The sequence below is a fragment of the Passer montanus genome, unplaced genomic scaffold, assembly GCF_014805655.1.
Source record: "Passer montanus isolate IOZ18808 unplaced genomic scaffold, ASM1480565v1 scaffold49, whole genome shotgun sequence".
Lineage (NCBI taxonomy): Eukaryota > Metazoa > Chordata > Aves > Passeriformes > Passeridae > Passer > Passer montanus.
The window spans coordinates 4,696,942-4,724,668 of NW_024369818.1; the positions used below are offsets into that span (position 1 = coordinate 4,696,942).

The window sequence follows — 27,727 nt, forward strand, 5'->3', positions numbered from 1 at the left end:
TTGGGGGCTGCAGCCCCAAAACAGTTCATGTGCTCATGTCCCCTTTTGTCCCCATCCCGTTAATTCCCAGGGCTCCTTCCTTTCCCCGTGCAGCCTCTGGTAGTGCTGGAGGGGCAAAACCAGCAGCTCCAGCTGCTGACACTGGGCTGTAGCTCCACTGAATGCTGTGAAAAGAAAAGAAAAAAAAAAAAAAAGGCATCAAACGTGGAAGGGTTTAAGCAGAAGTCGATAAATTATTAATTGCAAAAGGAAACCCCAGCTCATGCTCAGGGGAGACCCCAGGACAAGATGAGGTGGGGGACCAGATCCCAAGCCCAGCTGGAAATGGATTTTGGGAATATGCAGGTGAATTAAATGAGGTGGGCCAGCAGCATCCTGCTGATGTTCACACAGAGCATTCAGAATACTAAAAGTTGCCTGAGTGATAACTACATCCTTAAATTTTATGGATTTCCTTTGGTTTTACTTTTTTGGGTTTCTTTTTTAAAATAAAGTTTAAATTAGATCAAAAACCACCAGGCCTGTGAAGATGGTCCCAGGTGGTTTGTGCACAGCAGAGCTGAGGACTTTGGAGTTGTCGTGCACAGACATCAGGTGAGAGCTGGCAAAAGCACTTTGAGAAGGCACAAAGGCACTTAAGGACAGAAACCCTGAGGATGCTCAAAAAACAATCACAGGAACGGTGCCTGTGCCATGAATGTGACTTTGCCACTGTTGCACATTTCTGCTCCTGCTTGTAATGACATTTTGGCCACTGTCTAAATACACAGAAATGGCCTGAATGCATCATCTGGATTATCTGATGTAAATTGGAGGTTTTGGAGCTTTTTTCTAGAGCCTCTTGGTAGACTTTGAAAGAAAAAAAAATGGAAAAAAAAGTTAAATATATTTCAGAGTAAGTGAACTGTGTTCACATTAACTTACACTAAAATTATTTTTAATTAAATGAACTTCCCCTGTTTGTAGCTGGAAGGTACTTGTGTGAGATAAAAACTCCATTCTAATAACGCTGAGACTCACCAGCACTTAATTAGCATCACAACTCAAGGCAGAGGGAGCAGGGAGGTGGGTCTGTGCTGCTGGGTGGGATTTTGGGAAGGGATGCTCAGCCCCCATCCCAGAGCCCACCCAGCACCGCGAGGAGCACCAGGAGGGGAAATCACACCTAGGATTTGACACAGTTTGTGGCAAAAGCAATTATAATTAACATTATATTAAATATTAAGTCAAGATCATAAAATGTTGATTGGTACTGATTAGCTGCATAATCCATAATTAGAAATCACTGCACCCTTCAGCAGGTACTGTAGTGCCTTGCCTGTGATTTCACTGCTAAATTAAGTGAGAGTGATTCAGCTTCTGCCCTGAGTTCTACTCCTGCATTTCATTTAGGGCAGAAGCACATCCAGGTAAAGAAAGGCACAGGATCTGTTTCCACTCAGTCTGCTCCCAAATTACCCATCCTAAGGGCAGCTCCCCACCCCTTCCATGTCCACAGAGAAATGATGACCAAATTGCCCTTGACCATTCTCAGCTCTGCTTTGGTTGTGTCCAAAAGATGTAGGGAGAAGCTTTGGAATTCCCTGAGGAAGTGCTGGAGTTCTCATCCCTGGAGGGGTTCAAAATCCACGTGCATGTGGCTTTTGGGGACATGGGGTAGTGGTGGCCTTGGCAGTGCTGGGGGATGGCTGGCCACAGTGATCTTAGAGGGTTTTCCCAACCTAAATGATTCCATGACTGGATGGAATTCTGCATTCTCTGAAAATTCCTTGTGTACTTCCTCACCCCAAAACAGGGACTGCAGAAGGTCGAGCTGAGGCTGTGCCCTCCTGGCTCAAGCCAAGATGAAGCAGCACCAGGCAGCTCCAAGATAATGATTTCTTTTTGGCCCAAACTCAAAATACACCTCAGGACACCTCAGCAAGGAGGGAGCAAAAAGAGATTCTTTATTCTAATTTGATTTTAGAAGGCCAAACCCATCTGTGCCTCACTCGTTAATGGGGTGGAAACAGGGACCCTGTGGGGAGGTCGGGGGCTCTGGGCTGAGGAGCTGCTGCAAGAAGGTGAATTATTCGGGGTGTTATCAAGGCTTGCTGCAACAGCCCTGGTTTCCCCTGATTTTATGGGTCCATTTATCCTGGATATCCATTTGTAATGGATAATGTCATCATCACACACTGGGAAACGCTCGAGTTTTGTTGGAGGAAAGAACAAAGTCCCCTAAACCATGAGGTTTTATGTCTTTCCTGCTAATTTCAGTCACTGCCTTGGCTGGTGACCCAGCTGTGATTTTCCACAGTAGAGCTGGATAAAAATAATAAAATTTGGTGGATAAAATCCCAAGCCCATGGCAGCCTGGCTGTTCCTACTGGAGCTCCAGCAGCCTCCCTGCAGCCGAGCTGATCCAGAGGGACCCTCGGAGGCAGCACTGGGCACCCCCTGGCAAACCCAGGGCAGCAGAGAGAAAACACATTGTCGTAATTCCCTCTTTCCAAAGGCACTTTGGAGTCATGGGGAAGAAATCTTTTCATTCCTTCTGCTGTTATCTTTGGCTCTGATTAGCATTGCCTGGGAGTGGAGCTGAGGTTCTGGGCAGAGCCTCAATCAATTAAATCAATGCGGCCGTGACGCTCCAGTGATTTTCCCTAAGCAAGGGCTGGGTCTAAAAGGGGGGCACAGGGAATCACAGGGAATGTGGTGCTGGGCAGGTGGGGAGAAGCAGCAAAGCTGGGCTGAAATCCCTGTTTCCCTGTGCTGGATATCACGGAATGCAGCCCTGGACTGGATCAGGGGGGTACTTGCACTCACACACTGGTTCCCACAACATTTTAATTATTCACCTTATTGTATTAATGAGTATATTTTTTATTTAAATCAGTACTTTTTAAATTTTTATATATGCATTTTTATATTTTTCCTATATTTATATATAATACATTTAATATGTGTGTGTGTATATATTTTTTTTTTTTTTAATTAATAAGATGGCACAGACCACCTCCATTTTTAAGAGCTAGTTTTGGCTAGTCCAGGGAATGCTCTGCCCTGCCTGAGCTCCTCAAGCAGCCATGTATCCTAAGATCTTTGTCCCACTACAAAGCATCCAAACCCCACTGACATCCTTGCAACAATCTGGAAACATCAGCAAGCCCCAGAAAACACTCCCAAACCTGGTTTGTTCTTTGCTGAAGCATTGAGAGTGTAGGGGCTACCTCTGGGTCAGCAGCTAAATAAATAAATTCAAAATTTTAAGAAGATTCCCATACCATGACTATCAAAACAAAGGTATTTCCACTCTTTTGGCATTTTCATTTTAAAAAATAAAAATTATAAAAAGATAAAAGCTGAATGTCCTCTCTCTGACACCCTTCCCTGGGCAGGAGTGCAGGAGGTGCTGGGCACAGGGTGCTGCAGCCCCAGTATAAAACTGGATTTGCATCTCCTGCCTGGGATGTACAGCAAATCCCTCCATCCAGCAGACAGCCTTTTGGCTTCTGGAATACTGAAAATGTCTCCTTTTTTTTGCCTGCAGAACCAATGCATTAACTCTGAGAAGGGGCAGCAGAAGGAAAGCCTGGAGCTGCTGCTCGCCCGGGAGCTGGAACATCCTCTGAGCAGCAGCAAAACAAGAGAAAGCAAAACCACCCCTCTAAGATGGCTGCAGACAGAAGGTCTCTGCAGTCCCTCCTCAAACACTGAAGATATTTTCATTTAAAATATCTACTTAAAGCAGGTTTAATCTCAAAATGGCATTTTCCACTTAAAAAAAAAAAAATCACACGCACACAAAAAACCCCCACCTTCAAAAATGTCTTGAGTTATTTCTCCTTCAATTTTTTTTTCCAATTAAATTAATTTAAACAGAGTGAAAAATGCTTTATGCCCTAAGAGCCTGAAACCTCTGGTGTCAGCTGAAACGGGCACTTGTGCTCTCAGCTTCAGCCCTCGCTGCAGGCACCTCTGCTTTGAAGCCTTTGAAGTGTTTGTGGCACAGGAAGAGGCTCTCCTCAGAGAACACCAGTTATTTTACAGATATTTAATGTGTGAAGTGTGTGTGCCTGTGTTTGGGTTCGGATAACGGGGGTTTCACAAGGCAGGTGGGAAAACAGGGACGGGATCTTGCAGAGCAAAATTGAAGGGAAAACCACCCTGAGAGCAGCTCTTAAGATGCTTCCAGCCTTCATCAGCACCATCCTGAAGATGCAGATGAAATTATCCGACCTTCAGAGGGACCAAAATATGTTTTTAGTGCCTTTAGAATTCATTCAATTCTCCCAGCACCTCTCCCCTTAGGGGAAAGGATGCCACCAAAAAAGCCTGGGGACACCAGGAGCAGGGGGCTGGGGGTGCCCATCCCCACAGGGCAGCTGGCACCACCCCCCGAGCTTGTTTTGGGGATGTGATGCAAAAGCCTTGCAATAAATTTGATTAATGGCTGGATTTTGGAGCTAATTATTTAACTCGTGTAATGACCTTGCTTGTGATTTGAGGGGTAAAACCTCTGCCTGTATTTCAGGGGGGCTGATGCAAAATCTCCACCTCAACACCCAGCAGGACCAATTCTGAGGCTGATTTGTTTAAATTGTTGCATTTCCCTTCTTTTTGGGGGGCAGGGATGCCCAAAGGTTGATGCCTCTCTTTCAGAACAAGCCACATTTATTCACTGTGCACTGCAATTATTCCAGCTTGTAACCAATGAGGTTTAATTAACATTAAAATCCTAAATCAGCCAGCTCAACTGATGTTATTTGAGCATTGATGGTTTGTTGAACATCTTCACTCATGGACTGGTATTTATATAGAAGAAAATGCCCCAAAATTATTCCTATATCTGAAATGGAAAAACAATTATGTTCTGTGACTTTGCAGAGTTAGATTTGAGGACATGTAATATATTTTTGCTGAGTCCCTGTTCTAGGAGAGGCTCTTTCTTCTCCGTGTTTGTTGCTTCTCTTAAAGTAAACACAAGGAAATACTGGGTAATGGATAGGGAAATACATAGATAAGGAATATGGAACAAACCCTCTGTTTTTCAAAAAATTGCCCTTCATGCTACTTTATTTTTAATTTTTTCAGCTTTGCTGCAGCTGTCCTTGACTCAGCCAAGGCCAGGTGAAACTTCTTCCTTCTTTGCAGATCCTGAAGTTTATAAATCTTCAATCTACTTTTCCATAACCAAATGTTTAGTACCTACCTATTGTTTTCCTTTGGTATTTCTTTTTCACAGTAGTCCCACTCTTTAACCCTCTGGTTCCGTTGGGTTGAAGCAAGAGGTCCTCTGATCCACCTGGAAATATCAAGTTCCAGGAGATAAGAGTATCACCTGCCCTCCTGACAATTTTCAAACTAAATGCAGCACAGAATCTTGGCTATAGCTAGAAAATTTTTATTTTTTTAATTCACAGAGGAGGAGAGAATACTTGTAGGAAAAAAAAAATATGAGAAGAAAGAAGATCAGTGAATGTCCAGCATTGATTTAGAAGCAGGCTCTGCCAGGCAGGGGGAAAAGGAGCCTTTCCCAATCCATTCCATTTATGGTTATTAGTATTGATATTGTATTTCTCTTGGCTCCCAAAAGGAAAAGTGGGGAATGAATTAGGGGAAAAAATACTTTTCTGTAAATAATTTTTTCCAATTCAGATGTTTTTTAGGAAACGAGGAGGGGGAAAAAATCTGCTTCTCAAATGTCAAGGACTTGAAAGACTAAAAATACATCACCGGAATAAATAAATTAACCCAGAAGACAGGACTGATGCTCTGCAGGCATCAGGGATTAAATAAATTCACTAAATTCAAAGTGGTACTGCAGATAAGAGCTCTTTGTGCTGCAGCATGTACAGCTTATTGATTCTGGGATTGAGGTGCTGTGCACTCTTGTAAAGGGGGCTCTGCCTGATATGGCTTAATCCTGCCCCAGCGCAGAGCCCCGCGCCGCGCGTGGAGCCCGCTCCCCTCTCCACATTTATCTTAATTTGGTCTGCGCCTTCGTTTGCTGCACCACATCTGTGCCTCTCCCCCAGCACTGCCTGAGGGACACTTCAGGGGCTCTTCAGGAGGTGCTGAGCCAGCAGGATGGGGCTGTGCAGGAAAGGGGCCGTGGGCATCTTCCATAGGGATGGAATGCCCAGCACTTCCCTTCTCCAGAGGGTTTTGGGGCACTGCGGGTCTCGGGATCTCCTCTGGTCAAGATGGCCCCAAGATGTATTAAAAGTCTCTTTTCTCCAACCTAGCTGTCGAAGAAGGAGTCAGAAGTTTTCAGCTCGTGTTCTCAGGGTTGTTTATTATTTCTTATCTAAAACATTTTTTGTCTGGCCTGCTGAGGTCTGTTCTGCAGGTCAGTCTGAGGCACACTGCCCTCCCACGGGGCTGGCGTTGTGTTGTATAAACTATGTATTCAATATTTACAATTGTGTTCCGATATCTATTACCTATGTTAGACAGTGACTTTCTACTTTACACCAATCCCAAAGTGCCACCATCACCAAGAAGATGGAGGCTAGGAAGAAGAAGGAAGAAGAGCAGGACAATGCCCAAATTCCTCCATCTTGCCTCCTAGAGCCCCATAGTAAAAAATCTTCAAAATTCCACCTTTCACCCGGTGACAACGACTATTATGCTACTTAAACTTTTGTGACTTGTAATTCTTATACAAGGTTAGTAATTTGCTCCATGGGTTAAGATTGAATTTCCAAGTGTCTTTGGCTTCCTGCCAGGGTCTCCGAGCCCGTGCCAGGATTTTGAGCCATCCAGGGCACCCAGAGGGATGTCCTGGGTTCCGTCATGCAGGGATAAGGGGTCTTTAGGGGAGCAGCTCCAGTGGGGATGCTGGTTCTGCTCACTCACATTTTGTTACAGGAGCCACCAAGGAATGTGTCTGACCAAGGTCAAAACATGACCTGAACAGATAAGATGAATTTTTCTGGACAAAAAAAGAAAAGGTGGAAAGGTTTGTAATAAATCCCAGAGGGGCTGTTGCACACCCAGCTGGAATGAAGCTGGGAAAGTTCCAGTTTACCTGTTTTCCACAGCAGAGGATGTTCTCACCCCCTTGCTCTGAACTGTCAAAGTCACTTCCCACTAACACAGAAGGACATTTAATCCCTGCTTTGGAAGCTCACCTGGTGCTCAGCTCAGGTGTCCTCCACAGGCTGCTCTGAAGGCCCAGCAGATCTCTCCAAACACAGAATTTCATGATCTCCCAAGGAAGAGAAAGACCTCCAGGCCTCTGGAGGTGTGAGGGAGCAGCTGGCAGGGCAGTGATGCTCTCGGCGTGTGCTGCTCCCCTGGGCCATCCCTCCTTGGCTGAGGTGGAGCAGCACCAGCACCTTCCCAGCCTCGGGGCATCCTTGGGTGCTGGCTTCCAGAATCACACCAAAAAGAGCTGATCTGACCAAGGGGAAAGGCTTTCATTATTAATTGTTGTCTCTTAGGTACGAGGGAAGAGCTCCACGGCATGAAAGAAGTTGCCACAGGGACTTTTGGGTGACCTCCCCAAATCCCTGTATTTCCCTGAGGTTTGGCAAATCTCCCAATATCTTTCACAAAATCAAGCTCTTAATCTCAAGACACCTCTCCTACGTAAGGCTGCCTCCTGAGCTCCATCCACAGGGCCCGTGTTTCAACACCCAGGATTCATTAATATTTCCTGCAGAGTGCTCAGTAAGTAGCAAATAAAGCAGGAAGTGTCCCAGATGTTGGAAAGAAAAAATGGAATTATTCATTGCTTACTAACATCAAATGCTAATGTGAGAAAAGCATCCTTGAAGAAATCCTTGACTAAAATTCATCAGAGTGATGTGAAATCACTGTTTTAATTATGCATTTTGAATGTATTTATTAGTCCCGGTTCTGATCTGACTTACAGATGTTTAGCAGTGATAAGGGTCTGCTGCAGCCTTCGGAATTACTCATGATTTATAATGACAAAACTTGGATCAGAATTAGGTCCTTGTCACTACTCTATAATATCCTTTCATCAAACTTCACATTCAACAGATGAAAGCGAATGTGGTTTCTGCAATTTCCAACTCCACCACTGAGCCCATGAGTTCCTTTTTTTAAAATTTCTCCTACAGAAGTGATGACTCTCACTGCAAATTTTGTCTGCTTGAGTTATACTAGCCATGAGAAACTTGACAGCAAAGGAATTGGAGTCTTTAAAATGATGTATTTGGCCTTGTGCTGGCAATAAACATGGAATTTTAACGAAAGAGTTAATTGCATTAATTATGCAACTCTACAATCTCATTCTTTCTTGTTGTTGTAACTATTAGATATATACCTAATATTGAGAGATTTTTCCAAATCTGTGGAAAATCCAGGGATTTGATGAGGTTACCCAAAAGCTCAATCCCAGACAAGAATTGGATGTGCTCAATACCAGACAATTAAAATAAAACACCCTCTGTTCAAGAATGATTCAAAGCCATGTGGTTTATTTCCAAAAAATGATGGAATTTTAAACTATTGCTTGTTCTAGAGCTGATCCAGAAAGAGCAAGTCTCCAGGGATGCTTTACTCCCTACGGCATGAATGCATGATTAAGCTAAATGTATTCCATAAATGCCTTGATGACATTAAACTAAATTTTTTAAAGAACAGATGGAGAGAGTTAATAAATATTTCATTCTATAATATAAAACTCACTTCTATATTCACAACTTCAGGGATCCTCAGCTTCACAGATATCAATAAGTCTGATGGATTTCTTGCTGCATTCTCATTCTTCTGCCCTGGTGTCTCTTATGGGATCATCATTTCTGCATGCTTGGATTGTTTTATGGGATCAGTGAAAGGCAAGTGACTGTAAATCTTGACCTCTTCTGCTCCTGGATTGTATACTTTTATTCTTTGTGACCATAAGTGTTCATCTCCACATTGAATAGATAATTAAATGACAAAAATTATTCAAAGGGAATTTACAGTGAGAAATTATCCCTTGAAGAACTGGTGGGGAACTAGGCATAACCCAAAGAGGAAAAAAAAACATTTAGAATGGCCAAATAAAACACTAAAATCTCTGTGTATTTGGGAATGTCATGAAACATCCATTCACTGGGAAAAAACCCATGATTTTTACCTGCACATCCCAATTTTATTCAAACAAAATTTCTATTAAGGGAAAACAGTGTGGATATTGCTTAAGAAGTGTAGCCCAAGCCTGTTATTCATATGAAAGAACTAATCTTTACATGGGGGAATTACAATTCCTCACTCTGTGTATGCCATGAATCTTGTAAAAGAATAATTAGAACTTGCTCCGAAAGGAAAGAAACGCCAGACTTGAATAATATTTTAGGAAGAGCATTAACAAACATTTTTACACTGCCAACAATCTTCAGCGCTTCCTAGCAGAGATTTACATTCCATTATTAATTAACTGCACTGAGTCAATAGTGTGACATAAAGCTCGGGAGATGTGAGTTGAGCACAAACTCTGACATCCACGAGAACGGCGCGTTTTGAGAAGTTTGATTTAAAATTTATGCAAATGAGCTCAGCAAACAAGGACCCAACAAACTACTTCAAAGCACCACGCTCCAGCCCGAAAAACACGACAAGATCAAATCTTTGTCATTTCTCAAGTGTCTTTACAAACCTCTGCATATTCAGGACAAATTATTTCACCCCCAGTAGCCGGATAGTTTGGTGGAGGATTAGGAGGTGATTGCTCTTTGCAGGGTCACTGCCACATCAGCCTGAGCGACTGCAAGAATTTAAATGTATTTGAATGTTGTATTATTTGTCATTTTAGATCTGACTCTTGTGAGGTGTCCACAGAATACAACAAGGTCCCAGCTGAGCTGCCTGATAGGGCTGACCAAAACAAAGCCAAAAACAAATAGCAGCGCTATTGTCCCCACTCCCGTTCCTCCAGCTCCCACTATCATTCAGTGTTTGTGTTGAGAAACTTCCCCAAACTGTGTCCAGGGAAAATATTCAGTTCAGGGTAAGGACAAAAATTATTCAAAACAAATTTATAGTGAGAAATTGCCACTTGAAGAACTGAGGGGGCACAGGTGCAAACCAAGGTGATATCACAATATCATGCTATTGTCCTCCCTCCTTTTCCCTCAACCAGCATCACCTTTCAGTTTTTGAATTGGGAATCCCCACAAAACTGCATCCAGGGAAAATATTAAATGCAGAGCAAAGCATTGCTGTAAAGAAACACTAATTAATTCATGTTATGTTTCAAGCCACAGAAATTGGTTTATTCCCGTACTGAAAGTTAGGTTATGTTCAGGTACATTTGTATCTTCAGAATCAGGGCTTTTAAGGAAGAAAAAAGTTTCTCATGTTTCCCGACATCCCATTAAAATGGTTGTCCTTTGACGTCAATTAGAGCTGGCTAAGAAAAAAAAATCATCCTTAATTGCTTTTTAGAAATAGACATTATTGCTTGCACCATCGCAGCCAGATTCGATTTCCTTTTACAAGAAACCAGGATGCTGGGAATGCTGTAAAACTCCAGCTCTGCTGAATATGGATGTGGAGCTCTGCTGACAGAGAGCTGCTTTCCCTTGGGCTACGGGAAAAACTGGTGCAAACCCCACCAATGTGGTGAAATACCTCCAAAGTGGAAAAAGGCTGGAGCTGGATGTTCAGCTGGGGCTGGTTTGGGATGGGCAGTGCTCAGAGCCAGGCTGGGAGAGCTGGGAGGGCTCACCTGGAGAGGAGAAGGCTCCAGGGAGAGCTCAGAGCCCCTTCCAGTACCTAAAGGGGCTCCAGGAGAGCTGGAGAGGGACTGGGGACAAGGGATGGAGGGACAGGACACAAGGAATGGCTTTCCACTGCCAGAGGGCAGGGGGAGATGGGGCATTGCAAAGGAATTCCTGGCTGTGAGACTCTGGCAAAGGGTACCCAGAGAAGCTGTGGCTACCCCATGCCTGAAAGTGTCAAAGACCAGGTTGGGTGGGGCTTGGAGCAACGTGGGATAGAAGAAGGTCTCCCTATCCATGGCAGGGGGTGGAAAAGGATGGATTTTAAGGTCCCTTCCAACCCAAACCACCCTGGGATTCTGTGGATGCTCAGTGCTCCATCCCTGCCTCCCCACGAGAGTGAGTGTAACCTATCCCCACAATTACAGCTACAAAACCCATCAAGCCCTCAAAACTTGGGTGTGTTTCTTTACAAGGAGCATTGCCGATTTTCTCAAAGCCTTTCCCACGTTTGTCTTACTGCAGGGAATCCACAATGTCTCTGCCCACCAGGAAGAAGAGGAGTCCGGAGAGCAGCACCAGGGGCACCCCGGCGGCGGCGAACATGAAGGACCACCCGTAGTAGACGTGCACAGGGACATCATCCAGGCACCTCTCACTCCTCTCCAGGAGGATGTACTTCTGAAAGTCAGCTGCAAACTCCTTCCACATCACAAAGAGAAACACGAGCAGGAGAAACAAACCTCCTGGGAAGAGAGAGGAAGCTGAGTTATGGTCTGGGCAGGGAATACAGGAGTGAAGGTGAGAAAAGATCACCACAGCTTCTCATCCATGCTCTGCACCAAAGCTGTGTGTGGCACAATTGTTGCTGCTGATGCTGCTCTGCAAGTTCCTGTGGAAGCTGAGGCCACACCACAGTGACCAGTTCCTGCCCTGACATCTCCTGCTTTGACCACCAGCACTTCTGAAGGCTCTGTTTCAGCAGGATAAGGCCATGGAGAAACCACCCGAGCAGGGATGATGTTCCCAGCAGGGACCTGCCTTCCTCTCTCCAAGGTGGGATGTTTCACCTTTTTCACTTTTATTTCTCAGAGATTAATGAGGAGACACCAAAACTTACTTCTTCCTTTTTTTTATCTACCCTTGCAAGCAGTGTCACAGCCAATGCCCACCAGGAACACAAAGATGCCATGATAAATCCTGGGGCTGGTGGAAAAATTCTGGCACTGCCACCCCCAGAGCCAGCAGAGCCTGCAGGCTCTGAAAGTGTTTATGCACATTATGGGGTGGGAAGGGCACACAGCCACGAGATGTTAATCTTAGATGGGCTACTAAATACCAGAATAATAACAAGAATTATTCCAGCAGCTTATGCCATGAAGCTGGAAGCAGATGAAAAAAATTAGAGTGGCCCAAATCTCATTAACTCTGAATCTTTAAAAAAATATATATATTTCTATGGTGCATTTTAAACTCAACATCTATTAAAGCTAAATAGTGACGGTGTGATGACAGGTCTGAAAGCAGCTCAGAAATATCTGATCTTGCTACTTCACAGGTAGAAGCTGCTATTTTTAAATGGTGCTGTATAACATATAGATATACACACACACATATGAAAGAAATACATCATAGCTTATATTATTTTTATGGTTGAAGTGAACTGCTCGAAATTAATTTAGTTGACAAGTTACCACACAGTTCTGTGGATGTGTTGTGGCTTCTGCAAGATTTAATTTCTCCCCTTGCCATTTTTAAATCAAAGGTAGTTGTGGTGTATTTAATTATTCTTCCTGGCAGCTTATATACTCCAAAATCCAGCTTTTGAGCTAAGGAAAGGAGTAAAGATTGACGTTGATTTATCTGCTTAGGGAAGTTACTGAATCTTCAGTCAGAGAAAACACATCTGTGTTTTACTGTGATTCTGTTTATAATGGTTATAAAAACATCTCAGAGACACAAATAAGACTCACATGAAGGTAAGAGGCTTCAAAGTCCTCACTAGGAGGGAGATAGAAGTTGCAGTTCCCCACCCTAAGCTGTCACATTTCCTAAACTGCCTCCCGTGCCCTAAAAAGATGCAATCTTACCAATCAAAAATTGGTGTAGCCACACAAATGTTCTTTACATCACCCCACACTGAAATTCCAGCCATTCTCCCTGATGTGGAGGAGTCCTTGTTTTTCCTGGAGAGGCAGGCAAGGAGTTAAACAGCAGCTGCTGGAACATTTGCATGTTCATTGAGGTTTTGATACCACTTGAAATTAAGTGCACAAATAAATATTTTACACTTACTATGATAGTTGTATGCTTAAAATACCAATTATTCTACTATAAGAAAGCGATGGTGTGTTCAAATAGTCGCATGTCCTTTACAAAATACAATGTATTGATAAGAAGGCAATTAAGTCTTTATTACTGATGTAATTTAAAATTAAATTAATTAGATAGCAACTGAACCTTGAAAAGTGCTCCTTTAAAGATCAATTTCTATTTCATTAACTTATAATACCTACCGTAAGAGACGCAAATGAAAGCGCAGCCCCGGTGGGACAGAGAACGTGGGTATGGAAATGTACTTTGGAATTTTGCTTTAAATAACCAGGAATTCTGTGCTGATTTCTCCCAGGACAATTTATATGGCCTAAGTCTCGTTTTTTGAAGTAATCAGATCAAAACCTTCCAGTTCTTACTGAGGAGGGTGTGGGAAGTCCCACGTGTGGGTGGCACCATCCCCAACCCCTTCAGGAGACAAGGAATGGGGATTGGTCCCTCCTCTGGCCTCAGGAGAAGCTCCAGGTCTTGGCACAGAAGGATTTATTATTAAACAGGTACTGGAGGTGATGGCATGGCCATGGCATCTAAATTAAGAATGTTTTCACACTCTGGGCAAATGACAAGAATATGTAAAGCAAGCAGCCTTCTTCCCTGGAATAATTACAGCGGAGTGATGAAGAATCCCTGGGATTTGCACAATGTCCTCAGTGGGAAGAGAAAATCAGGAGGGCAGGTGCAGCCAAAGGATGGTGGGAGCTCAGGAAGGGCAGCTCACCAAAATCTGCTCAGCCAGAAATGCATGTTTGGAGCAATCACAAGTGTACCTGAACCTGCCTAAAATTTGTCGCACTTACAGCCATCAGCATCCTCTTCATCATGAGAAGATCACAATGTTTCACCCCTATATTACCAAAGTGTTTGGCATTTTTGTTTAAAAATGCTGTTGTATTTGGGATTTTTCATCTGTTGAACAGGTTTCACTTTGCTCCCTCCTTTCTGGGGCTTTTAGTGTGGGACAGAGCAGAAATTGTCTTTGTTTCCTGACAGCTTTGGATGTAGAGAGACAGATTCCTTCCTGCTTTGGGCAGCGAAATGAAAAACTGAAAAAATCTAATTTTCTGTCTGAAATAGGACACTGGCATTGGCACCCACACCCAAGACAGAGGGTGTGTATTGGGTTTGGGTAAGTGAAGACCTCATCAAACCTCATCCCATGCTCCTCTCAGCATCCCTGTGCTTTCTCCACTGGAAAATTACCCGAGTGATCCCTTTCCTTTCCTTCTTGTCCCTCTTTGCCTCTGTTCATTAGGATGGTACTGGGAAAAATTAACTGCGAAACTCCATCTCCAGACTGATGAGGTCAATGGCATCTTCTGGGGAGGGGCTAATTGCCAGAAAATTGCAGTGGGGTATTAAATCTGCCTCCTTTGTGCACTGCAGATCTGGGAGCCTGGAGCTCCATCCCCCTCTCCCAATGGAGCTGCGTCTTCTGTGTGGGCAAATTGAAGTGGAGCTTTTCCTTTCTCTCACTTTATTTCCTTGTGACACCTTTATAGCTGCTAATTGTGGGGACAGGTGAGTGAACTCAATCTTTAACTCTTATTCTGGGGAAGCTACTGAATTTTTGTGTAATCTGCTAATTAGGAGAATAATGAACTTTGACTCGTTCTCCTCTCTCGCTCGTTGCCTCTTAAGGATGTTAATAACAGCGAAATGGAGGGGTGACCTTCAGCTGCCCCTCCATAACTGTCAGCTTCACTGCACGTGGGGAGCCTGAGACTGCCAAAGTGGAGCTGCTCCATTTGGGAAACAGGATCTGAGCAAAAAATCCAGCATTTTAACTCACAGGACTGGGAAATCTGCCTTTTATCCCATGCTGTTGGTTCATGCTGAAGAACAGGTTGGTCCTACCATGGGCAGGAATGTGTCCCATCATCCCAGGTGGCTCCAAGCTCCATCCAACCTGGCCTGGAACACTTCCAGGGATGGGGCATTCACAGCCTCTTTGGGCAACCCATGCCTGTGCTGCAGTTCTACGTTTGGTCTCTAAAATGCCCAAAGGGAAAGAAAACCGAGGGGCACAAGGTAGGAAGAAAGGAAGGACCACAAGCAAAATTGCCTCAGCAACTCAAAGAGTTTCCAGAAGCTGCAGCACAGAGCTCACCCAGCCCTCTTGGTGACATTCTAGTAAAAGAAAACCAAGAGGCACAAGGTAAGGTAGGAAAATAGGAAGGACCAAAATGAAGCAAAGTTGTCTCAGCAATTCAAAGAGCTTCCAGAAGCTGCAGCACAGAGCTCACCCAGCCCTCTTGGTGACATTCTAGTGACACCAACCTCTGACTACTGAAACAAAGGGACAATCAGGCACCAGGCAGGATCTGCCACCCTTTAGAAGCTCATTCCAAGATGGCAAATGCTGGGAGGAAAGCAGCACACTGGCTCTTGCCTCATGTATTCCAGGTGCTTTTGGGAGAATGCTGGCAGGGAAAACTCCTCAGAAAATGGCCTCAGCTGCAAAGGCAGCACCAGCAAATGTCAGATTGGCTTTGGCTCTTTCCAGAGTCACCCAATGGAGGAAATCCAGAGAAATGGCTCCACTGCTTCGGAAGGGCTCTCAGAAACACCTCCCAGAGCAGCCCATTGGTTTTTGGAGCTGGCACAGTCAGATTTGCCCTCTGGAATGTACAGTAAATAAAAGGCATCTCAGGGGGAATCCAAAGGGATCCAGTTGAGCCAGAACAACCCTCACCCTTCAGCCCTGGATTCCCCCAGCGACAGATGGACACACAACCCTCCTCAGGCTGGTCATCCATAAATGTCTGGGAATGCATTTGCACCAGGGGTGTCTTTAGAGCCTTTTGGTGGAAAAAGTGACGTCATTTTGCAGTGAATAACCACAGCTTCTCCCAAAAGCAGGGAGGTGGTGGGCAGCACAAAGCTGCTGGTGAAGGGCTCCCTGCGAGGCCGGGACATCCCGCAGTCCTGGTGCTCCATCTCCCATTCCTGCTGCCAGACCACATTCCCACTCTGCAGATTGCCAGCTTTTTCACACTTCCTCAAGGAGAGATCCTTTCTGCAAGGGAGGTTAATTAACACTGACCTGCAGGCCATGATTAGAAGACAAGAGGCGCTTTCTCCTGCATCCTCCCTGCTCATCCCGCTTTCCTAAGGAAAGGGATGGCTGGGGACTCCAGCCTGTGTTAAATCCATTGTTCCTACTGCTTAGTGCAATTATGCAAAATATTTTTAGAAGGGATAACGAGAAAATAACCATGGAAGGATGCAACCCAAATCCATCCAAGCAGGATCCAGAGGTCTGAGATCAGGATAAGCCCCCCAAAGAAAATGATCAGTTGAAACACTAAAAAAACTTTGCTGAAAAACACATTGAATCCTTCTGCTATCATTTGAGTGGAAAATATAGCAGGAAGTGTCTTCCAGCTGAACTCGTTCCCCCGAATGACTGTTAATAACAATGATTGCTGTTCAGATTGAAGCTGCATTAATACAAACTTCAATTTTAACAGCAGCATCTTTGTCTAATGCCAAGAGGTTTATGTGATGCATAATCAGCTCTTCCAAAAAGTGTCACATTCGAAGCCCCAGCCTTTTAATCAAGGAGTAGTCAAATAAAGTGGAAAAACAATGAAGAAAAAGAAAAAAAAGAAAAAGAAATGGAAGACAGTTGAGTATTACTCGGCATCCTTTTCTGTGATATTTGTGCCCAATGTGCAGGCTGGACACACTCCTCAGGGACATCTGCTGCCTCCTGGGAGCCTGGACTACAGATGGGAAGGGAAAGCTTCCTGCCTGGGTACAGCCCTTGGATTACTGTCCATTATGGGATCAAAACAACCCCATGGAAAACTACAGGCTTGTTTATAGAAAAGGCCCAGGGGGGGCTGGTGCCAGCAGCTGGACATGAGCCCAGGGGTTCCCAGGTGGGCAAGAGGCCAGAGGCACCTGGCTTGGGTCAGGAATGGTGTCCAGGGGATCAGGGCAGTGCTGTCCCCTGTGCTGGCACTGCTGGGGCACCTCCAGTGCTGGGGGCAGCTCGGGGACCCTCACGACCAGAGGGACATTGAGGGGCTGCAGTGAGGCCAGGGAAGGGAACGGAGCCCCAGGAGGGGCTGAGGGAGCTGGGAAGGGGCTCAGGGGGGACCTTGTGGCTCTGCACAGCTCCTGACAGGACGTTGGGCTCTGCTCCCGGGAACAGGGACAGGAGAGGGAACAGGAATTTCTTCATGGAAAGCCTTGTCCATCTCTGTCACAAGCTGCCCAGGGCAGCGGTAGAATGACGATCCTTGGAGGAATTTAAAAGTTGTGTAGATGTGGCAGCTGGGGACATGGGTCAATATCAGAGCCTTTCTTGTTAAATATTTTCACTGATGTTTATTATGAGGCAGCAGGAGCTGGTGAAGGATCTGCAATTAAGCAGGGGTTTTTCAGAGAAAGACCTGATTTCATTACCAAGTTCTTCACTTGGCGCAGCTCAACTGAGCTCCAGCCTGTGGCTGCTTGAGTCATAAAAGAGCTTTTTTCTGAGTTTGAGTCACTGGTATAAATCAAGTATTTCTAATATTGAAGCCAGTTATTCCTCTCAGATACAGAAAAGGAAAAAGCCCAAGTGATAATTCAGTGGAATCGTTGGTAACAGCAGTGGGAAAAATGAATAAATGCCTATTTTTAATTCATTTTCCTGCAGTGCCATCGTTTCATCTTTTCAGGTCTCCTTAAGCCAGCCCTCCCATTTTGGATCATGGGGTTTGCCTTTCATCCCTCTGTGGGTTTCCAGCTCTATCAAAGCTAACAGCAGAGGAGCAGCCCAAATGCAAAGCCTGACTTTGGGGAACTGAGCAGGGCTGATGCTGCCCAGACTTAACACACCTGCAGGCTTTACTGAAATAAAAGGGTTGCATACAGGAGCAGTAAAAACAAAGTGATTTTCAAAAACCTCAGCCCTGCTAGGACTAAGGACTATTGTGCTAAAGCCTGGCTGAGCACAGAATGATGGAATCACAGAATGGTTTGGGGTGGAAGAGGACCATAAAGGGCACAGACAGGGACACCTTCCACTGGACCATGTTGCTCAGAGCTCCCAGGGGTTAAATTCCAGTGGGGAAGAGGGAAATAATCATTTGCTGCTCCCCTCAGAGCCCCATCTCCCACGGCAGCACTTCATCCCCACCTGCCCCCATTCCAAAGCCACCCTGGCCCAGCCCTGTCCCCTCACCTGAGAGCAGCAGGAATCCTCCCCCAACTTTGTAGGAGTGGGGGCTGGAGAAGGGGACCCCACACACCAGCAGGAGCCCCCCCACGAGCCCGGCAGCCACGGCCAGCAGGATGAACGCCGTCCAAAATCCTCTGTACACTGCAACAGGAACACAGCCAGTGAAAGGAGGGGGAAAGAGGGACATTTCAACCTCAGAAATCCTTTTTCTTAATGATGCCATGTTTAACTCCTGCTTTAGCAACAGTAAAAAACAACAACCTGTGATGCTGCTGGGTCAGGCAGAGCTGAGGCCCCGGCTTTGCCAGGGCACCTGGAACAGCCACGGGCTCAGGGGGAATGTCATGCCCTACAGAATGGCACTGGAATGAGGCCAAAGGGTTGGGAAGATTTGCCAGGGAAGCACACAAAAAAAGAGGGTGGGAGGAAAGGACACCGCTCTTAGCTGTGCTGGGGGAGGTTGGAAAACCTTGGCAAGAAAGGAAAGAAAATAGCAAAATTTGGAGAGGTGGATTCAGACCACAGCTTTGTTCCACTTTAATTAACACTTCGGGAAGGTGCCAGGCTCCTGGTTTAAAATAAAAGCAGTGTTTGCTAGCAGGACTGCGGGGAAAACAGGAGCTCAAGAGTTCCCCCATTAATGACTCTGGGAAAGAGAATGGGGCAGGAGAGAAGCTGCCTGTCCATCCAAGGAATTTGGGTTTGGCTGTGACTTCATACAGCCACCCCAGGCAGAGCTGAGCAAGCTTGGTCCATCACATCCCACCAGATGGAACAGGATGGGATGTAGCTCACTAATTCAAGCCTCCCAGTAGCCAAGTGTCTTGCACACACTGCCATAAACCTTATGCAAAGGTATCAGGGTCCTCCAGCAGAGACCCTGTGACACCCTGCTCCCCATCCCCTGATTTATCTGATCCCTTGGACCACCACATCTCGCCCTGCCAGGTGTTTTCCAGAAGCTCCAGCTCGATTTAAGCCGAGCACGAGCAAGTGGGTAGTGCTGAAATGATTCACACTTGAAAGAAAAATGATACAGAGAAGATGCCTTTTCCTCATTTGAAACCATTTTGTCAGGAGAGCCACTTAGGGAGAGATAAGTATCTTGAACTCTCCAAAACCAGAGAATTCATTTTCATGTTTAACCTCCCGTCACCCGTTTCTCCCAGGGAGCCTAAGAGGATGCAGATAAGGCAGAATTATCTCCGGAGCAGGTAATAGCTGGAGAACCCCTCTCCTTGGACAGCCTCCTGCTTTGTCAGCCTTTGCAAATGAGGACGGGCTGCTCAGCAAGAAAAGGTGCCAGGGACAGAAGTGGCATCCGAGGGATGGGCAGAGATTGGGGCAGGGGAGAGCCCGGGGCCCCCCAGAACCACCGGGGTGGGAAAAGAGCTCTGGGACACCGAGATGGCCCCGGGGCTGACAGGCAGGGACAGATGCTCCAGCGCCTTGGTTAGGATGGAAAAAACAGTGAGAGCGTGTCTGTCAGCAGGATCATTCCCAGCCGGGATCATTCCGAGCTGTGCACGTCTGTCCCGAGCAGGAACAATCCCGCTGCTCATCCCGCACCAGCTCCTCCTCCTCCCTGCACAGCTCCCTCCGATCCATTTGGCACCACGGAGCATTCCCCAGGGCAGGAATTCTGCGCAGCCAAAGAAATGAGCTGCCCTTCCTCACACGCTCCTACTGACAATATTTTTTTTTAATTAATTTCTCATAGAAAAAAAAATAAAATAAAACTAAAAAAAGGTACCACTAAAGGCTAAGGAAAAGGTCAAGATGTTTGTTTGTGCAGAATGTCTGCCCTGCATCCCCGGAGGCAAGGCAGACTGATGCACACTATTTAAAGAAATCAATTCATTTCAAAAAAAGATCATTCAATTAATTCTAACTGCTGCCACCAATTTAGCAAATTAAAATTCCTAACAGCAACTGATTCATTAAAGAACTTGGAAAATATAGAGAAACATAAATAAAAAGGGACCCAGTTGAAAGGAAGCTCTCCAACTGTGTAGTGTTCATTGCTTTAAAAATAAGCCAGTCACTTATGTGGATTTTCTAACAATTTGGTCTTTAACTGATTTTCCAGTGCTTGTTTATTTTGTCTTGCAACAAACCAGCACCTGAGCTATCCCAGGAAACCAATTCTGGGATGGAGTCAGCACTCAGGCTGGGTTTGGGTGGCTCCAGCTCCTCCCAAAGAGAGAGGAGATGGGGAGAATGGATTTATCCTCCTGCCTGGCTCCCCGGAGCAGGAGCAGGCAGCCCAGGAGAGAGGAGATGGGGAGAATGGATTTATCCTCCTGCCTGGCTCCCAGGAGCAGGAGCTGGGAGCCCAAGAGAGAGGAGATGGGGAGAATGGATTTATCCTCCTGCCTGGCTCCCAGGAGCAGGAGCAGGGAGCCCAGGAGAGAGGAGATGGGGAGAATGGATTTATCCTCCTGCCTGGCTCCCAGGGGCAGGAGCTGGGCCCTGTGGGAGGGAGCTCAGCCCATCCCAGCACGCCAGGCTGGAGGAGACAGCGCGGGGGAACCCCTCCAGGTGGGCTTGGGCAGCCAACCCAGCAGGAACGGTTTGTGAAGGAGCTGTCCTGAGGTCTTGGACGTGTGAATTCACAACAGGAGAACCTGACACACATCCCAGATCTCTGCCTGATCCCTTGGAAAAGGAGCTGCTGGGGGAGAAGGAAGGAAGGAAACTCACCTGCAGTTGTGTCATAGGAGGGATGGGGGAAAGGTCCCACAGCAATGGGCATGGGGAAGAGGTAGCCATGCATGCAGAACTTGGGGTGTGCTTGGCTGGCTGGAAAGACAAAGGAAAAGAAGAATTAAATCCCAGTTTGCTTTTATTTCCTGCAGAATCAGTTACAGTGCTGAGATGGTGATGTGTTGTTGTGCAAAACTTGCAAAATCCTCAGTGAAATCAGAAGGCTGGGGAGGGAAAAAATAAAACAAATATTGGTTAAAGAGAAAAATAAAAATAGAAATAATAATTATAAAAGAGGAGAGATGTCAGAGGATCTGAGACTGCTTCTTACACATCTTCTCATCTTCATAACCTGACTCTGAGGTGGACAAAAATCATGAAAGATGAAACAACTGAAGTCACTGTCAATAATCTTATTGCTGTTTTCCTCCAGACAATGTCCCTGACCACCTGGAAGGGTCAAAATATTTGGGTACCAGAACAAGGCACTTCCAAGACCTCCAGCTGGTGAGAAGGAAAAGCACAATTAGAATGGAAGTGCCCCATCAATATTAATACCACTGAGGCTTATCATGATTAACAGTAATAGAATGAATGTTAAATGAATTAATTAATGGTTGGCCACTTATTTAAATATGTTCCCCAGCTCAAAGGAGCACTTTATAATAGGTGGACATTAGTTCATGCTAAATTGACTATGGAATACCTATTGAATTAATTATTACATCCACAAGAGCAGCAAATTAATTTGCCATGATCAATCCTATTATAATAAATACCTAAAGAAGTAGCAAAAAATTTGCCAGTTATCAGAGTGACTCATTTTACTTCAGGTAAAATTATGTTATGTATTTCCATATAATGTAATTCAGCAGCAAACTCCCTGTCTCAAGCCTGTCCTTTTTTATCACAAATTTCCTGGGTGAAAAACCTCCCATTGTTGAGCGGTGGCGGGAAGTATTCCTGCAAGATTTTACAGGAAACAGGTCAGGGGCTGGGGGACAGCAAAGTCATTTGAAATTTTAATCACTGCAGGGTAGATTTAGTGTGGGAACCTGCACTATTTGCAGGGAAGTGCCCTCTGAGGTGATTGTGCTGCTCCACAGCCTCAGGAACATCTTCCATCGAGGCCTCGGTGGGCACAGGGCCAAGGTGTTTGTGGTGCTTAAAGCCTTTACAGAACTTATTTAAAGTATGGGGTGGGTTATCCCAAATCCTACTGTAGAGTTGTGGCTCCCAGCAGGGCTGGTGCCAGGTGTGTCCTGGTGTGGTCCCACTCCTTTCCTGTTCCTGGTGGGAACCTGGTTCACTGGGCCAGCCCTTCACTGCACCAGGGCACCAGGGTGGCACCAGACAGGGTCACAGAACAGGTTTTATCCTTTTCTTCAATTTGTTTTTAAAGAGTGAATGTATTTTCCAAAAAAAATAAAGAATTTAGCATCTCTCCCTGTTTATTCTCAAGTGTAATTCAATGATTTTAAAAAGTAAAAAAGGTGAGAACATAAAATAAAATGGCTTTCCACCACTGATCCTGAGCACTCAGGGACACCACGAATGTGCAGTTCCAGCCTTCCCAGTGCTGAAACCAGTGGGAGCTGGGAATGCTGAGCACCTGGAAGGCAGAAAACAGGGACAGAAGAGCGATGCTGGGAAGGGCATGGCCTCACATCTACAGAACTTTGCTGAGTGCAAACATCAAGAGGTATTGGGAGGGAGGAGGAGGAAGGATCAGCATCTCCTTGCTGGTGGAAGCCACCACTTCACATAACTTTGTAGGTGATCAATTAAATGGCCTCATGAGGTTGCAACATTTTGGTGAACAGCCCTGTGAAAGCAAAATCCAAGTCAAAAAATGTGCACAGAAAGGGCACAAAAAGAGTGAGCCAGCTTTGCTTTTGACAGAAGAATGACAAAAATGAAATAAAAACTGTCTCCTCATCCCTGGGAGCGCTTCCTGCGTTTGTTTCCCATTAAGCTGGGATGGAATGCTGAGGATAGGGAGTGGTGGCATTGTACTCACTGTACCAGAAGGTCCAGATGCTCTCGGGGTGGCCCTCACCAAAGAACCAGCACCGCCAGAAGAAACCCTCGTGGTGGAAAGTGAGGATCTCCTTCCCAGCCTCTGTTGGACTTTCAGCCTGGGGAGGAATGAAAGTTCAGGCTAAAACAGGGAACATCATGGTACAAAGAGTGGATGCTTCAGTTAGACAAATGTTGATTTAATTTTTTATGAGGTTTTCATTTGTTTTTTGTGTCAGTTTTGGAGGGATTGTGGAACACGGAGGAGCTGCTGTCCTTGACTTTCTGCTGTAAAACAGCTACGAAATGTTCTGACAACAAATTGTCCTGCAGAGCTACACAAACCATTTGCCTCCTTTTCTCCTGTTTTTAAACCCCTGCTGGCCAGAGCTGGATGAGAATTTCAGGGAGCTGGGCCTTCTGGGTGTGTTCTATTCCTCAAACATCTTCCTCCAACCCCCCGACCAGACCTGCAAGCACAAGATTTTGGTCTTTCCTGAAGGCACAATACTGCAAAGTCCAGTCATGGAAGATTTACCAAAGAACTTATTAAAATTATCCTCAAAACCAGCTTTATCTTTCCCACAGACAGTTTGGTAAAGGAGACAGGACTGTGACAAAATTAAGTTTTATGATGGATGGGGAATGTCCATAGAGGAAAGGCCTCTGTGAGCCACAGAAAGGAGATGGGACTCAACAGGGAGGTGCTAGAGGTACTTATCCTGTCACAGGTTAATTGGTTTGGGTGGAAGGGACCTTAAAAGCCCATCCAGTGCCACCCCTACCATGGGCAGGGACATCTTCCACTGTCCCAGGTTGATCCAAGTCCCATCCAGCCTGGCCTTGGGCACTGCCAGGGATCCAGGGCAGCCACAGTTGCTCTGGGCATCCTGTGCCAGGGCCTCACAGGGAAGAATTTCTCTCCAATATTTCTCTGGCAATGGAAAGCCATTGCCCCTTGTCCTGTCCCTCCATCCCTTGTCCCCAGTCCCCTCCAGCTCTCCTGGAGCCCCTGGAAGGGGCTCTGAGCTCTCCCCAGAGATCTTCTGCTTCCCTGGCCTCGGTGTTTTTATGCATCACCTTGTAGCAGCTTCCAGAGCTCTGACCTGATTCTCCTTTTACTTTCAGGATAAAACCCTGACTATGACAAGGGGAACATTCAGCCCTGAAACTTCCTCAGCTGGTGGCTCTGACTTGGTGCATCCACAGCACATTTCACTGAGCTTGCCAGCTCCAGCATTCCTGGAGCCCCTGGAAGGGGCAGAGATCTTCTGCTCCCCTGGCCTTGGTGTTTTTATGCATCACCTTGTAGCAACTTCCAGAGCTCTGACCTGATTCTCCTTTTACTTTCAGGATAAAACCCTGACTATGACAAGGGGAACATTCAGCCCTGAAACTTCCTCAGCTGGTGGCTCTGACTTGGTGCATCCACAGCACATTTCACTGAGCTTGCCAGATACTCAGCCCATCCTTATCTGTAAGGGACAGGATTTGACAGTTTAAGAAAGGGCAGAGAAGGTAAAAACAGAGCCTGTTATCCACAACCAGTAACAGAAATAGAAATAATAGAAACAGTGTCTGAAATAGAAATAAAATAGCTCAGAGGGAAGAGTAAGAGCAGTTCCTATTTCTGCCTGGTGCTTTTGAAGTCACTGCCTCAGCATCAGGCTCCCCAGTCTTGGCCAAGAGCGTCTCTGAAATGTTTGAGATGCTTATTTGTGTCATGCAGTGCATCACCTCTGCTCTCTCCACTTTTAAAAACAACTAAAATGTGAAACAATTAACACTGTCACTTCCCAAGTGCACAGAAAACAAGCGGCACTTCTCTGTCACTGCCATCCCCAGGCTTTACTGAGCTGCTTGAAACTAAAGACCCTGTTTTCTGTTTCACTTCTCCAGGCATTTTTGCCATCATAATTTTTTTTTTTTTTTAGTCAGGAAAGTCATTTGGAACCATGACTCAAGCAAACAGTGCCCTACATTTGATTATGGGATTCTGAAATGAAAGAAAAAATATTTCTTGCTGGCATCATGATGCCTACCCAGGGTGACTCACTGCACCAGGAAAAAAATCAAACCTAATTGGATTGAACTTTGAAGTAACAAAAAGTCTGCACACAACGAGGATCTTCCTGTCATTTTGTAATGGAAACCACACATTGATTGGCACAAAAACATTTCGGGGGAGTGGGTGGCTCGAGGAACTGATCTGGTTGTTATTTCATTGAAGAGTTAGACAACAGCAAGTGCAGCAAGAATCCAACTTGAGGGATCTATAAACGAGTGACACCAACCCTTAGGACTAAAATATCAAGCTGTCCCTTGAAAATTACATTTCCTGCTAACTAAAATCCTATATAAAGCTTCCTCTGAGGATATCCAGGCCACTGGTCAGATGGGCAGGAACCTGTCTGCTCTGCTCTGTGTCTGATGTTCACTTTACTTTGGTGTCTGTGCTGCAGCTGTACCACTTCAGATGGAAGTGATTGCCAAGGCCCACACTTTTAAACGTGAACTAGTTTTAAATGAACAAACTACAGAGGGAGAAATCTTTTAATGGCAAATATCAGGAGATATCTTTTGTCTTTAGAGGGAAATGCTGTCAACAGCTAAAGCTCTTACATTTTTGCCTTTCATTCTCTAATGTTCATATCTGCCAGATTACAGAGGTGCTGTCTTAATGCTTCCTAGACACGATTTACTCCAGTCAAAATGCTCAATATTACAGAAAAGCCGCGTTGGATTTTAAAGAATTTAAAGTTTTACCTCAGGCTGACGTTTTACATTAACAGGTCACTTTCACTGAGCATAAATATTATCACAGATTTCAAAATTTTAGATCTGAAGTTATTTAGGTTAAGTTCTTTCAAAGCACAAGATTTCAGAGCTCACCCCCCCGGTGCTCAGAGTGCTGTTCTCATGCTCGAAGACCCCGCAGGTGTCCGTGGCCAGGAGCCAATAATCCGTCCCAAAGGCGACGAGGAAGAGCAGCACGCCGGTGCCCCCGAGGATCCCGGCTGCCAGGGAGGCTGCTCCAGCCTTCATGGGGCAGCAGGGGGGAAACCAGCCCAAGTGGGAATCAGAAAAGGAGGAAAACCCCCAGTTCCCCGGGTCTCTGCAAGAGCGGGGCCAGAGAAATGCTATTTTTGGATGTGGACAGTGATCTCCAGGCTGGTGTGAGTTTCAGTGGGTGGTGGGGCAGCACTAATAAAAGCAGATGACCTGGTGTAAGCGAGCAGCTGTGGCATTAAGGATCATGACAAGAGCAGGGAGCCATCCAAGGGAACACACGGCTGCTGCTGCCAGAGGAGCCAGGAGCCCTCAGGACACGGCTCTGGGTCACGAGTGCAGAATTCCCGGGACACCAGGGAGTTATTCCCATCCCTCCCTGCACACACGAGCAGAGGTGGACTCAAAGGTCTTCCCCACACTGTGGTGTCCCCAGCCACTGTGGTGACACCTCTCACTGTGTTCCCACAAATGGCACTTCTGGAATTTGCATCTCCCCCTTCCTCTGAGCAAAACTCTGATGCGGCTTTTACAGAAAGTAATCCCTGCAAGAAAAAGATTAAAACACCAGGAGATCTGAAATATCCCAGTGCTCTTGGGAGGGTTGCAGCCACCCAGGCAGGTCCACATGGAGCTGGACAAGGAGCATCCAACCAGGGGCACACATGGACACACCGGGGATGTCCTGCACCTCTAAATGTTCTCCCTCCTACCATGGAAAAGTGAATTATATGGATCCATACCCCTCCCACCCAGCCAGCCTGCTGTGGGAGAAGTGTCTCCTGGGAGCAAGGACATTCCTGCATGGAATTTCACTGCCATTTGCTTCCTCATGTTTTTGGCTTCTGCTGGAGCATCTGCTGTAGATCACTGCCAGGACTGGGATGCCAGACTAGGAAAATTATAATTTCTGTAGGGCAATAACTATATTCCTGTGGCATGCCAGGAGGCTGGGAGAAGAAGTTTAAATTATAGTCAAAAATCAAGTTCTGAATTTCTAACCTTAGCCTTAATCATGACCTGCTCTAAACAGGGGTGGTGATGATCTTGACTTCCCTATCCTGTGGGAATTTGTGTTGCCAAATTAATTTCCAAATCAATTTAATATTTAAAGTTACCTGTGAACATATGGGTATCTCAAAGCAACTGCACACTGGTTGGGGAACCTGGAGAGGGTTGGGAAAAATTTTGACTACACTTCTTATTGAGGCATAGAGAGTGATGAATGTTCTCAGTCTTCTGTTGTGCTTCTATAAGCACAAGTGAATTTAAATTATAATAATTTATTTTATCCTCTGCATTGTCTTTATTAAATATTGCAGGGGTAGCTGTTAAATAACACACCAGACCTCTCTCCCTCACTGTCCCAGGGGCAGAGTTGCTCTGACTGTGAGCATGTGAGGAATTCCACAGGATCCAGAGCAATCCCTTCACTGACACAGGGAAAAGGAGAGCTGGGACAGGGTGCAGACTTACCACCATGTAGGGTCAAAACTCAGCCACAGAGCTGGGATTCTGCAGGAATAAACACACCCTGTCCATCCCATTGCCCTGCCATTCCACTGGAAACACTGCCAGCTCTGCAAGGGATTTCTGTGTAGGTTCTTGTGATCCTAAACCTCCACCCATCCCATTCCCACACAAATTACCCCTTCCCACCTCTTCCCAGCATATTCAACTCTTTCCCCATAGTTTTGAACAGCAATAACACACCCATCTCCCAGCCACTGGTGCATCACTGCTGCTCTTTGTAGTGAACATAAAATGGCTGATTAAATACAAAACACAACTTATCTATCACCTAAATAATCAATTAGTGCATTTC

At 45.7% G+C, this 27,727-nt stretch overlaps 1 protein-coding gene across 1 annotated transcript; it reads right to left on the reverse strand.

Annotated features, from left to right (window-relative positions):
• Positions 1-10,754: 10,754 nt before the first annotated feature.
• Positions 10,755-26,044, reverse strand: LOC120508671 (transmembrane protein 182-like). Its single transcript, XM_039722490.1, has 5 exons — positions 25,786-26,044; positions 22,895-23,012; positions 20,872-20,970; positions 18,172-18,309; positions 10,755-11,407 (listed from the first exon to the last, which is right to left on the reverse strand). The coding sequence occupies exons 1-5, from the start codon at positions 25,936-25,938 to the stop codon at positions 11,178-11,180; spliced, it is 738 nt and encodes a 245-aa protein (XP_039578424.1). The 5' UTR covers positions 25,939-26,044; the 3' UTR covers positions 10,755-11,177.
• Between the last annotated feature and the right edge of the window lie 1,683 nt (positions 26,045-27,727).